This window comes from Papilio machaon, chromosome 28 (genome assembly GCF_912999745.1).
Source record: "Papilio machaon chromosome 28, ilPapMach1.1, whole genome shotgun sequence".
NCBI lineage: Eukaryota > Metazoa > Arthropoda > Insecta > Lepidoptera > Papilionidae > Papilio > Papilio machaon.
The window spans coordinates 1,174,066-1,189,847 of NC_060013.1; the positions used below are offsets into that span (position 1 = coordinate 1,174,066).

General features: G+C 29.7%; 1 protein-coding gene across 1 annotated transcript in view; it reads left to right on the top strand.

Annotated features, from left to right (window-relative positions):
- The first annotated feature begins 14,209 nt into the window (after positions 1-14,209).
- The window catches only part of LOC106713090 (AT-rich interactive domain-containing protein 5B), a 54,086-nt gene continuing 52,513 nt past the window's right edge, over positions 14,210-15,782 (top strand). Inside the window, exon 1 of the mRNA XM_045684848.1 lies at positions 14,210-14,816. Within this exon, the coding sequence (XP_045540804.1) occupies positions 14,796-14,816 (21 nt within the window). The 5' untranslated portion in view covers positions 14,210-14,795. The remainder of the gene's footprint in view (positions 14,817-15,782) is intronic.

A 15,782-nucleotide genomic window follows, 5' to 3' on the forward strand; every position in this document is an offset into this window, starting at 1 on the left:
CTATGTCTCGACAGTGTAAGGTTTAGATGTCTTTTAAAAATTAACACGTACATTGAAAAACTTCAATAAACAAGTGATATTTGTAAAGAGGTTTAATATTAAATGATCTATATTTAGTTTTTGATATTTCGTTTAACATACTTTAGTATTCTTGTGCGTTTACATTGATAAAAGATGAGCATAAAAATACGTCATAGCGTATCTATATTAACATTACATAGAGGAGAGATTTGATTGTTTCTTTGTATGGAGTGGACTCCAAAAATACTGAACCGAATCGAGAAATTATTTCATTGTTCAGAAGTTACACTATCCACGGGTGACATTGGCTAAATTTACAACGAGATTTTTTTCTTCAAAATTTTAAATTTAATTTTGAAAAACTATATTGTTTTCTTTGTTTTCTGTATTCTAGGGATACAGTTCGTTTTTTCATTATTATAAATTTGGCTTAATGAACTCGGTTGTAATTCAATGATTTGAAAAGAACATTTAATGCATTTAAATCCAAGGTCGATTTCACTGAAATAACCGTTAATGATACTTGATTATTCTATAAACATAATTAAAAATCTTCGCGAAAGTTTAAAAAAAAAAGAATAATTACGGTTAATTCAGTCAAAAATATTTAATAATCTATGTAGGTATAGAAAATAACATTAAAAACATGATATACCAAGCACAGTACGACAAGGATATTGAAATTTTTACATTGACAGAGGGCACTAGTGAGTTGTCATTTGGTGTCATTTTTATTCACCAGGTCAGATATAAGGTCTATACTTATAGGAAGTCCTATTTTCGAAATAGGCGCATTTCATTTATTTATAACTAGCTGTCGCCCGAGACTATATCCGTGCAAAAATAAAAAAAACATAATTAGTAGCGTATTTTTTCTTACAGACTATGATCTACATTTATGCCAAATTTCATAAAGATCCGTTGAGTCGTTCTGCAGATATACATATACATATATACATATTCATACAAACATCCATCCATCCAAACATTCGCATTAATAATATTAGTAAGATCTAGATTTACTAATTTGAACAAAAAATTAATAAAAAATACCTAATCCTTAATGTTCTATAGCTAAAATCAAAGTCGAAGTTTTTGAAAATATTATCAAAATGGTTGGTTACTCATAGATATGTGAGTGTGTGGTTTGCGTGTGTGTCGTAACACATATGTGTATGTTAAATGTGTAAAGTTTGGGAGGGTTGCGAACTTACCTAAGTCTTTGATTTTTAAGTTAGCTACATAAGTTGCAATAATGATTTTTAAAACCTCAGAAAACAACTTTGGGTTTCAACGAATATTAAATTGTTTTAAAAAAACTTTTTGTTATTATAAAAAAATTACATCTTAATAAGATAAATATAAATATTCCTTAAATAACTAGATCAAACCAGACATTTAAAAAATAGGTTTATTAAATGGGTAAATTTAAATTAATTAAATTTTAAATTTACACTTTTTTAATAAACACCAAAAAAACGAAGATATGTAACAAAATACGAAACAAACATACAAGTATAAAATTTCCGGCATCTAGTTAAAGAAATTAGCAACAATTACGATGCACAGCGAGTGCCAGCCCTGACCTGTACTGCACACAGACGTAAGCCTGTCAAACTAAAATGGTAGAGTTACACCAAGACTAAATAATAGTAAAATTCACGAACATTTTATTGAATATGTAACAATGAACAGCTTGAATATTACAATCTTAGGAAGTACAATTTAAATAGTGGGTAATGAGTTATTTTTGCGATTTTTTTTAATGATTTTGAAAGAACTATCTTGAACATAGATGCCTAAATTAAATTTTAATTACTAAAATGTATAAATTACCTCATAAATTATAATTTTAGCATGTTACTATTTCATACACTGTACTTAGATACTGTTTTTCGATTTACATATATACCCGATGTTCTTAAGGTGAAGGAAAACATCGAGATGCTACACATATCTAAGAATAAATTCAATGATATGTGTGAAGTCAACCCGCACTGTGGCAGCATTGATTATGGCCTAGTCACCCCTAACTTAGGGTAGGCTCCGAGCCCCTTGGTGGGGACGTATAGTGAGCTGATGATGATGATGATATTGACTGTTTTATATGTTAAATAATGGAATAATTTAAAAGGTAAAAATACTTTACTAGTTGGTTTAATTGACAAAATACGTTTCAGTAACATTGATAAGGTAAATTTGAATTCTACTATAAATACTTTTACATATTTTTTATTATTATAAAACTTTATGTACAAGTAAACATTTAATGAAATGTAATATTGATTTTTCCTTTCCTTGTGATCATATTCCCCGCGTTGTGTCCTCGGCCTTAGTTTCGTATACATTGCGAGCGCGTGTTCAAGGCCCTCGCCGCAGTGTAACGATGCAACAGAGAGAACAATTCATTTAAAATATTAATAAAACAAAATTTAAATATTTGATCTGTTATTTATATTGCAGTTTTGTCACATAATGAAATAGCTGATAAGAGGTTATTGTAAATGTTTCGAGAGTGGAAACCCATCGTTTTGTTGACATTTTAAAAATAGTCAACTTTATTGTATGTAACGTCTGTCTTGCTCTACTCTGTTGCGCGCTTGCACACTCGATTTGAAGACACCAGGCAATTTGCTTGTTGGAATTATTTTTTAGGAGTCAGTGGACTTGTGACGGAAGCCATTTTGTTCAGAATTATCGCATTTGATTTGTTATATTTGCAGTTTTTAATTAAACAATTATAACACATGATTTAAGTTGATGATATTTTGTAATTAAAACTATATTATAATACGAAATTACACGAAAATATAACAAAATGTTAATAAAAGCACTAATTTTTTTTTTTCTTATGTAATAAAAATTTGCCGTAAGTAATAATAGTGGGTTTTAATTTAACACATTCAAAAAGGCAATTTGGGCAATTTAAAAAAGGGATTGTTCTAATGTACCTAAGCATGATTTCTTTGAATTGTCTTAGCTACATATATCTATATATATAAAAGAAAGTCGTGTTAGTTACACTATTTATAACTCAAGATCGGTCGAACTGTTTTAGCTGAAAATTAGAACTTAGAACTAGGAGACGGACATAGGAACTTTTTTATCTTGTGTGCATTTTTTTATACGGGTAAAAGCTAGTTTCACAATAAAAACATTTAACAACAAAATAATTCATAAATTTAGTCCGCAAAGAATAGACAACTTAAAAAAAAAGGCGCGAATTTGTGACGTAGAGCTGTCAGTTTGAAAAGCGGATAATATTGATTGAAAAGCACAGATAAAACACGATAAGTTGTTGCAAATGTAAAAACAATCCGATAACGAAATTTTTCAAATATACATGTATAACTGTGTATCGTAATACGAAGGTTATATTGCGAATTAAAGAAAACAGTGACGTAATTCTTTTTGTTTTAAAATAATATATTTGTCACAGAACTTAATGTAGATATATGAATATTTGGACAGGAACGACCATAAATCTTACTAATATTATAAATGCGAATGTTTAGATGGTTTTCTTTGAAGGTATCTCCGGATCGGCTCAACGGATCTTGATAAAATTTGGCACAAATGTAGTACATAGTCTGGAAGAACACATTGGCTTACTTATTACGTTTTTTTTTAATTCCGCGCGGACGGGGTCGCGGGCGACAGTTGTATGACAAGTTGTATGATGGCAAAAAACTAAAGTTCAAGGTTGAAGGTTTAGAAGTTGAAGAACCCAGTCAAATTTTGATAAAAAAGTAGCTTAGGAATCTCTGGCTTAGACTATTCTTTGGACAGATAATGTGACGAAGGAAACTATTAACGTAATTGAAATAAAAAACTGCAATAGTTAGTACATTGTTACGATGTCTGCCGACCCCTGTTGTAGTGTAGCGTGAGGTATAAGTTGTGTGGAGTTATCACGTTTTAATGGACGGCTCGCAATCTGCCCCGGTGTACAGAGTTAAGAAATACATAAGTTAGATAGGGCTGAATTTAAAATTAAATACAAACTTAGGAATTTATGTAAAGTTGTACGAAATTTAAAAATAGCAATATTTTTATCCTGTCTAATTAATAATTACTTTTATTCAGAAATATCAACAAATTTTTCTTTATTTGGTCTAACCGTTAGACTAAGTTTCTCTATGACTAAGACTCTAACGTAATCTAATTTTTATCTTTACTAGGAGAGATAAAAATTGAACGTTAAAAGAACTAAGATTTTTGAGTCAATAGTCTATTAAATTCAATTCCTTTATAGTAATTACTGAAGTAAATTTGTTATCATTATTTTTTAATATGCCACGTCTATTAATTTCATAACTCTATGCAATCAGAATCACACACACGCACACACACATACACACAGTAATGCTACGTTGAGAATACGTTAACATGATATGGATCAATATAGAAACAATTATTATCAATAATATTATTATATTCCACTTTTATATATAACATCTTACTAATATTATAAATGCGAATGTATAGATGGATGGATGTTTGTTAGAAGGTATCTCCAGAACGAGCTCAACGAATCTCGAATTTTAGCATATATCTAGAAGAATATAATATGAAAGAACAAACCTACTAAATTTGATATTTTAAATTCCGTGCGGATTGAGTCGCGGGCAACAGCTATTTATTACAAAAACGGAGTACAATTTTTGTTAAATCCGTAGAATGACGTTTAAAATTTTTGACAGATGACAGCCCACTCTTAGCACTAGCGTCACCTACTTGCTTTTATTAGAACGAAGTTCCTTATCGCGCGTTGTGAAAGGGGGCTAGACGGAAAAAATTCTTACGAAAAGTTGTCACGACACTTTTTGCTATAGTAAGTATGTTAACGACGAATGAGCGCTACTTCACCATGGCAACGACGTGACAATATATAACGAAAATTCATAGAAATAAAATGTACTTCTTGTGAAGACTTAAGTTTTTTATTCATAGAATAAACATTGGTTCCTTCACTAATTAATTGAAAGGAACTTCGTTCCATCCGGGTGTCCCAACACACCTCTCAAGTTTTTTTTTACTCTCCAATAAATTGACTCTGTATTATCTATACTTTTTTAACGTTTAATTTTGAAGATATTCTGCTATTCTAGTATCCATGAATACACATTTGAAAACAACGCACACATGCAAACATTTGTATGTTTCGACTGTCGTCTCTTTCATTCTCAACGATAAGAAAGAGACATCAATATGTGTCAAATATCAATAAGTATGAGGGTACTGGAAATTGTTTTAGCTCTCTACTAGCTTTTACCCGCGACTCCGTCCGCGCGAAATAAAAAATAGAAAACGGGGTAAAAATTATCCTATGTCCATTTCCTGGTTCTAAGCTGCCTGCCCACCAATTTTCAGTCAAATCGATTCAACCGTTCTTGAGTTATAAATAGTGTAACTAACACGACTTTCTTTTATATATATATAGATTTGAAATTAAAAACGTTACCTACTGGATTAGGCAAAGGAGGTGTTGGATTGGAAGGGGAAATATGATCTTTTAAAGTGCCCACTGTTAAATTCAAAATATTTAATATAATTAACTCTTTTTTTGTAACTTTTTTTTAATAACTTGACAAATCGAACTTTAGCCTTTAGTGTCACAATTTAAAAAAAAACTAAATCCGAAGACTTTGTATCAACAATGCATTTTTATTTTATTAAATTAATTTAAAACATAACGCAATCAAATTTCAACTGTAAAACAATGCAATAAGTTTGATAATTAAAAGACATGAAAGTATTATTACAATATTTTGCCGAGTATTCCGTTTCCAACAAGCTGCACGGTGCTAAGAAATTCTATAGAAATTGTGACACAGTGTTAAATATGTTGTGTTGTGTGCGGAGTTCGAAACGCCGTGGCTCGTGTATGCTGCGTTGGCATAGACACAATATTGACCTCTTATTTTACGACTATATGGTTTTGATACTTTACGATTTCGATAAAACATTTCTTGCTATTTTTAAACGAGAGTATCGAAATTTAAATGTTATTTTGATACCAAAAATTACTTAAGATTCCATTGCTTCACTTATTCATTTTAATTTTTTACTAAAGTAACAAATCATGAATGATTTATTTTGTGCAATTGTCACCATTTTTTTGTTAAACACAAATAGGATACGAATGTAATTACAACTATTTCGAATTAAAAAGTATAGAAAACTATTTTAAATTATAGCACCTATTTAAAAAAAAATTTGGATTAAAACTCACATTGACTTAATCAACACTAGTTAAATTTAAAGTATCAATAAGGTAAGGTTGCGGTACACTCCATTTCCCGATTTAACAGTAATGGAGGTAGCTGGCAGAGTATGAATTATATATTTTTGTTATCCTCGATACAATTATTATCTATCTATTCTTGAAACTAATACTTCAACTAATTAACTATCGAATTAAATGTATAAAAATATGCCATCCCTCTTACTCACTTTGAAAAAAAAAGACCTAACAATACGTGTCAATTACAAATGTCAAAGGAATGTAATTTAACGTAAAACGGACTACAAAAAACTTACAAAATTTCAGTCCAAGTTAACAATAACATTATAAATATGAAATTAAAATTCCGTCCAATAACCGTACAAATTTAATTTTCTCCGAAACATAATGAAAAAATAGGTTATTACTAGTGATGCAACGGATGTCTGTTTCCGTTTCCGCAAGTGCGGAAGTTCCGCACGCTTTTCAACATCCGTTTCTGCTTCTGTTTCCGCAACTTTTATAACGGAGATAAAACGGAACTTTACGACGGCTGAGAGATCCAAATGCGCGGCGCGAGACGCGCTGTTTGAAACAATCAGTTTTTCTTGCTGGAGTAAACTGTCTAGTTGTTGTCCATATAAAATTTGACAACTGGCAAAATGTGACTATTTCATACTTACGAGTTATTAAATGTACTTTTGAATAAGTGATAACCATGTAATATATCATCATCATTATTATCATCAGGTCACTAAACATCCCACATTGAGGGGCTCGGAGCCTACCCCAGATTAGGGGTGACTAGGCCATAGTCAACCACACTGGCCCAGAGCGGGTTGACTTCACACATATCATTGATTTTTTTCTCAGATATGTGCAGGCATAATCACTATGTTTTCCTTCACCGTAAGAACGTCGGATAAATGTACATATGTAAATAGAAAAACACATTGGTACATGGCGGGATTCGAACCCAGTTCCTGCAGATTGCAAGTCAAGTGCCACGAGCCACCGACGCCTAATAATTATATCTTTTTCTAATCTAGATTAGGTGTATTTGATACTTAACACATTCACTGTTTACAAAATAAAAAAGGTAACAGCTGGGAGCCAAAACTTTTTATGGTGAATTTTTATTTAGTATCTTGGAACATAATTATTTCAATAAAAAACACATTTTTTGCATTTGAGCGCTAGGGATGGCAATGGTTTAGTTCACTAATATGTAGATATTTGTTCCACGATCGCATTTCTGTGTACTAATATGTCACAAAATTTTTACAAAGTCAAGTTTTTCATCAAATTCCAGAATATTGAGTAAAACATGTAAGGATACTAATCAAAACAAGCTTTTATCTTCTTGATTCAAGATCTTGTAACATTTCATACACACCCACACATACACACACGTATACACACACATACAGGACATACATATATTTAAAAAATATACATACAGAACAAAGTTTAGACTTAGCTTCATGTGATACAAGATATTTGTATGTTTGCCTCCGTACGAACGTGGTACTAATCACTACAACACTGTAAGAATGAAACTAATACTCATTTTCGTTAGTTGACTATATTGCTAGAGTGGCCACACAAAGCAACATGGACTCGCTTCAAACGCCGGCGGCTTACTGGCTACTACAAAGTGAACGGGCTCCCCGCTCGGATCCGAGGGGGAGGCGCCGCTACTAATAGCTCTGCCCACTCGGATCCGAGTGGTCAGCAGTGAATGTATTAATAAAGAAATATATTTGTCGTTTATCAACACGAGTGGTTTGGCGAACATTAATTTGTAAATAGTGTAATTTTGTTTCCTGAAAATAAATTAAAAAAAAAAACGTATTTTAACTTATTGCAGCACAGTAAAATACATATATTGAAGGCTGAAGGACACCGATATCCAATGCCTTAATAAATTAAAAACGAATACAAACTGTTCTTACCAAAAAAAAATTTTGTAAATATGTTTTTTTTTATTATTTACACTTCTGTTTCCGCTTCCGTTTCCGTTTCCGTTTCTGCTAAAATTTATTTTTGACATCTGTTTCCGTTTCTGGTTCCGGTAAGACACTTCCGTTGCATCACTAGTTATTACAGGTTATTTTTAAATCAGCATAATTATTCTAGATCGTTCTATTATTTGATTCTTCCGCGACGCTAGCGCCAATTTAACTCTAGTGTGCATTTTAGATAACGTGTAAAATGTATCCAATTAAAAATGATTCTATCAACTCCAAAGACAAACTATCACTTTCCTGTACTCGTATAGTCTGCGAGTGGGAGCGGGACAGATATACAATCAGATGCCCCGCGCGTTAGACAAGGACGGAAATATAATTAAAACTTTTGTCGCGTAGGATTTCCGAGGGAAAGGATGGGATGAACAATGGAATATGTAGAGTCGTGTTATTCTATTTTTTTTTTGTTTAAAAGAGTTAAGTCTGGCTTATTCTGAACCAAAGCCGTATTTTTCTAATAACCCTTAAATGACAATGTAAATTATGAAATTCTGAACTAAAACTAAGATAACAGCTTAGTTATATTTGTTTTATATATACTTAATTAAATATCATTACTAATATAAACGTTAACAATTGTTTTTCGGATATTTGTAAATTGTATTTTAGGTAATATAATTTAATTGTGGGCTAAGTTCAACTTTGGAGTAATATATATATTTTCAACGTATACTTGAACAATTAATCTATGTTATTTATCCAATTAATTTTAGTAAATAATAAATACTACTCCTACCATTCCACTGTTCTATACCACTAGAATATATTTCAGTAAATTCTCTTTTATGTGCCCTCTTTTAAACCGATTATTCCCTAAAAGGCGTTGTGTGTTTGCTTCTATGTTTTTTTTAATTTGCCTCAAAGTTTTAACGACTAATTACAATAATATATTATTAATTATAATTGCGAAATATTGTATGGATTTTTATTACCACTTAATACCAAAACGTCAGAACGGAACAGCGCAAAGACTACAAATTCTGTTTTTTTTTTTAATTACGGGCAATGACGCATGTGACAGCCAGTAAATTAAATTTCACATAATATTGTCATTGCCTAAATGAAATAACATGTTCCAATTTAAGCATAAATAAAAAATATTGACAATTGGAAAATATTTAAGGTTAATAACCTCAAAGTCGATATCCGAACTCACGTCCGATGCATATGAAGACTTAAAGACGTTAGAATTTTGCAACAAATACATCCGTTATTGATTCATAGTGTACATGTTACCGTAAAATTGTAAGATTGTCAGTTTATAATCTGTCTATTTAATAATATTAAGTTTATTTGTACATGTAGGTTAGGTTTGTTAATATAAGTGATAATCTATCGCCCACGATTCCGTTCGCACGTTTTAAAAAAGTCAGTTACTGGACTATGTGTTTTTGCACACTACGTTCTAAATCTATGCCAAATTTCATCAAGATCAGTTGAACCGTACTAGAGATACTTTCTAACAAACATCCATTTAAATTTTCGCATTTATAATATTAGTAATATAATAAGATGAGAGTATAAACGAAAAAAAAATTGTAAACAGTTCAGTATTTTTACGCATTTTATTCGAAAAACATACAAATATATCATTAGAATATCATCAAATTTATATATGTTAAAAATTAAGTAATAATAATAATAACAATACAGTAATAAATAATCTTGCCGTGTGATCAGGGCCGCTATATTCATTTGGACGGAGCGAGTGGTGCTCGGGTCAGGGTATTCACACTACCTGATTTTTTATTATATTTAAAATATTATAGTCAAAATACTAGATAAACTTTTTTTTTGTATTTTATAAAATTTGCGAAATTGCGAAAAAATCTAATAAATTTTAAACTAAAAAAGTTATTTTATTGGTTATTCAATTTGATAATTTGGAAAGATTATTCCTATTCGTGTGGAATTATCCACTTATTCAGTTATTTGAATTTATACAACATACTTATATTGATAGATAATAGAAAAAAAAGTGTAGGAATAAAAAAAATAACCAAACACACAAACATATGGTATTACAAAGTATAACGTAAAATTAAATTGTACCTACGTTATTTAAATTTAATTTTACTTGTTAAAAAAACAGGTCGTGTGTTTGTCTCACGTCGTATCCATTTGGTTGGAATTGCCGTTTAGGCTGCGTTCACATCGCGTCACATTTTATCCCAGAACTCCATTGCTGTGACTTTTGTATTCTATTTTGTCATCTCTTTCAATCCCATTGACAAAATAGAGACAACAATATGACATAAGGTGTCACGATACTCGAACTTTACGGTTATTTAGAATTTACTTTTATATTTTGCGATAAATTTTGATATTAAACCTTTATCAAAACAACTATCTTTATCAAATATTTTTATCTTTTTTAATGTCATAAAACTTCTTATCAATGTTTTGTCAATGTTGGAATGCGTAACCGCCTTTAGGACTGATTTTTTTTTGTCTGTGACGTTAAAATAAATAACAAAAAATATACTTATGGTGTTTTTCTCATGTTACAAAGTTCTTGAACCAACAACTTATTTATATTTTGGAATTTGTATATCTTACTAATATTGTAAACTAGCTTTTATCCGCGACTCCGTCCGCGCGGAATAAAAAAAAAAAAAAAAAACGGGGTAAAAATTATCCTATGTCCTATTCCTGGTTCTAAGCTACCTGCCCACCAATTTTCAGTCAAATCGATTCAGCCGTTCTTGAGTTATAAATAGTGTAACTAACACGACTTTCTTTTATATATATAGATAGATGCTAATGTTTGGATGGATGGATGTTTGTTTGAAGATATCTTAAGAAAGGCTCAAAGGATCTCGATTAAATTTGGAACTGGTGTAGATCATAGTCTGGAAGAACACATAGGCTACTTATTATGTTTTTTTTTTTAATTCAGCTCGTACAAAGTCGCGGACGATACCTAGTCTTTCATATATGGAAAAGACCATATTAATGCAAATATATCTACTTCAATAAGATACATGTTTTTACGTAAATGTTGCGTATACATTTTCCATAAATAATTATCTGCGAATTGTAAAATTGAAGGTCGTTGACACAGAATTAAAAGTTTATCTTGAGTGTTAATATAGTCTGTGGCAAGTTACTGTAGGTTACCTCTGTCGAAATACTTCTAAATAGACACATTGCTATCCTGTTTGTTCCATTTTCAAAAAGCAGAGACAACAATTTGTTTTTTTTAAATAAATACAATGTCTTAATTAAAATTTCACAGATAAAATTTATATGTTAAGAAATAGAATGGTTTCAAATTGAAAATTTGCACTAACATTTTGGTACTTTTGTGCTTCTGTGTCAATTTAAAAACTGAAATATTAATTAAAATAAATGGTTTGAAAATTCCTAGATCAATCCTAAGATATGTACATAAAAATGATTGTGTTTGAACATTATCCTAAACTATACATTCTAATGCTAAACAACTAAAGGATCGATGTCCGGACAATTTTCCTAACATAAATACACAAAACAATTTTTTGTTACCAATCTTTTTTTTTTAAGAAAAAATCAGAGTTACCCTATTTTTCATGCAAACGTTATGTCTATGAACGTATACTATTTGTACACAAGTAATAATAAATCAACGATTCAAGTGAAACTTAACCTTATTGCAGTTGAATAAAGTTGAATTTAAATCGTCTTTGTGTTTGGATTATTTGAAAAACGAACACATTTTGTATGTGTGCGTGTCGCCGGTTCACACGGGGTTATTTTACTATAATTAATTTTACAAGTTCGACTATTACTTTACATATTTTGAAATTTAAACTAGTATATAAAACTAGTATTTAAAGTAATTGATAACTTGAATTTATTCTATCTTAAACAATAATTAACTTTATCATCACGAATAGCAAACATTCTAGTTTCTTACCAACAAAAATAAATTGTACGATAAAATATTTATCATACAAATATATTATTCCTTACAATGACACCTTCAGTGTATTTTTAAAGTTAATTTACGATGAATTCATTTATAAATTGTACATTTCAAATATATGTACCTGCCTGAAAACTATAAACAAAACGTGTTATAAAAATGTTTTCGTTCTCACCAGAGTACAAAAATGGCGCGAGTGAACCTGCAAACGATTGGTTATTCCGAATTAATTCAAACTTCGAACAACACGGAGCTTTTTTTTTCAAGTCTTGTATTGTTTACGCACATCCTTGTTTAATCTACAAAGAGTATACAAGTACTGTTTTATACCTACATAGTTAGTAATTTTTTTTAATCAAAAAGGGTATCTAAATAAATTACCATAATATTCTAGCGTTAGTGTAAATAGATATAATTATATGTTTTTTACATATTGTCTTACTAATTAATGTCGTAGTTTTTTCTCTTTCCCAAGTGATTCAGCTTAATATAACCTTATTTGTACCAACCACGCTTCGAGTATTAACATCTAGTAGGTATCGCTTGAAGTACGTTGACCATGGTTTTGAAATTTATTTGTAGACTATGTCTTTGACAAATTAAAAAAAATGTAACAGATTAATTAGCATTAATTGAAATAGAATTTAAAAAAGATGCATTTAGTGCTGAATGGTAAGATAAAAAGACACATTTTCACAAATAAATAACTAATGAAGCGTTAAATTTTTAAACAACACAACAAATCAAAGACATTATCTATTTGTTATCATTTACGATTTTGTAATTTTTTTTTACCAGATATATTATAATTAATTTAAACCAAAAGCCAATGTAAAAAATGTGGCTACACTATTACTGAACGCTTTTTTGTGGAAATCTAGTGCTGCTAAAAATAAATTAACTAAAACATTTGAGGTCACAGTATAAGCAAAATTTCAAGATAATGAACTGGTTCGGCGCGTTCAGTTTTACCGAGCGTGGGTTCCGGATGCGTTTGTTTAATTCAATATATTGCTTTAATGTATGACGATGTTTTTAAAATTTAATAACAACTGAGTATTTATTATTTAACAGAATTTAAAAACATTACGTAACCAGTTAACTACAATAGAAAACAGAACATATTTTTCCTCTACCATTGACCATAGAGGTTAAGGTTTTATTTTTAAGACCAGTTATTTTCTTAATTTGGTTGTCACGTTGGCCAGTTATTTGGTGATGACATTTTAAATCAAACGTAATAATAATTTGAAATGGATACGTAATATTAATAATAAACATGAATGATTAGTTAATTACAACATCGTTTGAACGGTATTCGTTTCTTTTGTATCATGCCAATCATTATAGGTATTTAAAATAAATATCACAAATGTATAAATACGTACGAACGTGAACGATCGTCGCTTCAGGGTCGTCAACTGCGTCTTTTTCAATTTATTATTTTTTTTTGTTGAAAAAAATTCTTGAGTTTTGTATTCAATGTCCTTTCTTTTAATGTTTTTATAACAACAGGTTTTTGTTTTATTTTTGTAATAAATTTTGTGATTTATCATAATTTTGTTTCTATGTTAATCGTGTAATTTAAATTGATATCAACCATAACAACTGTAGCGTCTGATTTAATTACAAGTCTTTGATATTTTATCTGTATTCAAGTTATTTAGTTATTCACAAGTTCTAGTTAAAAATATGTCTTCTGCATGGTATCCTATAAATCGCTGTTTTTTTAATTAATTCAAACTGCACCTGCGACTTGAAGCAGAGGATTTTGATTTTTACTGTGATTAAATAATATAATGCCATAAAATAAGTGCACTAAATCTAAAAAGCCTTTGTTTTCATCACAATTTACGCATTTTGAACCTTTTCCAGTATTTAAATTTTTAAATATCAACACAATTAAACTAAACTAAATACTCAACATATTTAATGAATAATAAAAATTAATAAATATACGAAGGGCAGCCCTAAGCTGTGTGTGAGCGGGTAAGAAGCATTGAGCACACAGACGCGGGGCAACCGTATTCAGAGATGGCAGTGTTCCTGTCAAAGAGAACGCTCCCCGCGCGCGTGTTTTGACTTATTTTCGTCAAATGTACGCCATATTGTTTTATTGTGTTCAATAATCATTTCACTTCAGAAATTTCACTTATTCGAAATCTTTCAATAACACGGTAGAGTACGTCGACGGTTACGACACAGCGCTGTGGTTAAAAAAAAAATTATTCTCAATTACATTACGTCGTGTTTATATTCTGTGGTAATTGTGCTAGTGGCCAGTGTTATTTCGTTTATATATATCTGTGAATTTAAAAATAATTTATTGTTGTTGTTGTGATCAGTTATCGATTTAGAAATAAGCGGTTAAATATAATTTCGTAATTGAAATTAATATAAGTGATACGTGAAGTGTCTAAAAATAAAACATTGAAAAAAATAACAGTTTCTGTACCGCGTTGGAATATAATTAGTGCAATGGCTTTGCTGAAACATGAAATAAGAATGCGTTAAAAAAAATTAACAATTACATCGTCGGAAATGTGAGCGATTAGTGGTTTTGTGAAGTGTATACGTGGATATTTCTTTGTCTTTTGGATCACATTTTGATATGGAGAAGCCGTCTTATAAGGTAATTTATAATTAACAAACAAATTATGTGTATCTTAATTATTATTATTAATTACAAATTTAAAATAAACTATAAATAGAACTGAAACAAGGTTCAATATCAAATTTCTTATTTAAGTGTTTGTAAATTATCATTTTTTACTATCGGTTATTTATAATAAATAGATGACGTCATCAATTGTTATTTGTAAAGATAATTTTATAAAACAAAATTATAATTGTCCTTTAATAATATTTATGCGTAATTATAGGAAAAAAAATAATCGATAATGTACAGAATAAAAATACCGCGTGGTTACTTTATTAAAAGTAAAGAAAAAATTACCGATTTAAACCCGCTGTGCGCCATATCTGCTAGTGATGGGAAACGTCCCTTGTCTGATCTTATCGACCTTTTAACTAGTGAAGTGACCGTGTTTCTTATCGATGATTCATTATAGTTATAATAATAATTTAATGCAATGTGTTTCTTAAAAAATAATATATTTACTTAACTTTATTTAATTTGTATAAATCGCAAGTTAGAGTTATGAGAATATGAAATTATTATTACTTTTTTATATATGACAAAAGAAAATATATCCCTCGTATAAGTAAGTTTAATTCTCACACCAAAGAACGTATTTTTTTTAATACTGGTTTTTATCGTTACCTTTATTAAGGTTATATTAGAAACCGGTTTGCAAATTAAAATGTTCATCAAAATTGATGTACAGGCTGTTTTTTTTTGTGCCAATTAACATTGTTGGATTCTGAAATGATTACGTAGAAATCAATTTTAGAGTAAACATGACTATAAATTGTTTGTAATTAATTTTGCTATCGTTACATTGATACGAAAGTTGACTTTGTTTTTCAACCTTACTTTTTAACAGTAATGATTTAATTTTTTATTAATAATTATAATACACTTATTAACTATATTATCATTATTGTTGATTGACGTACCCAAGTTCTTGCTCTTGTT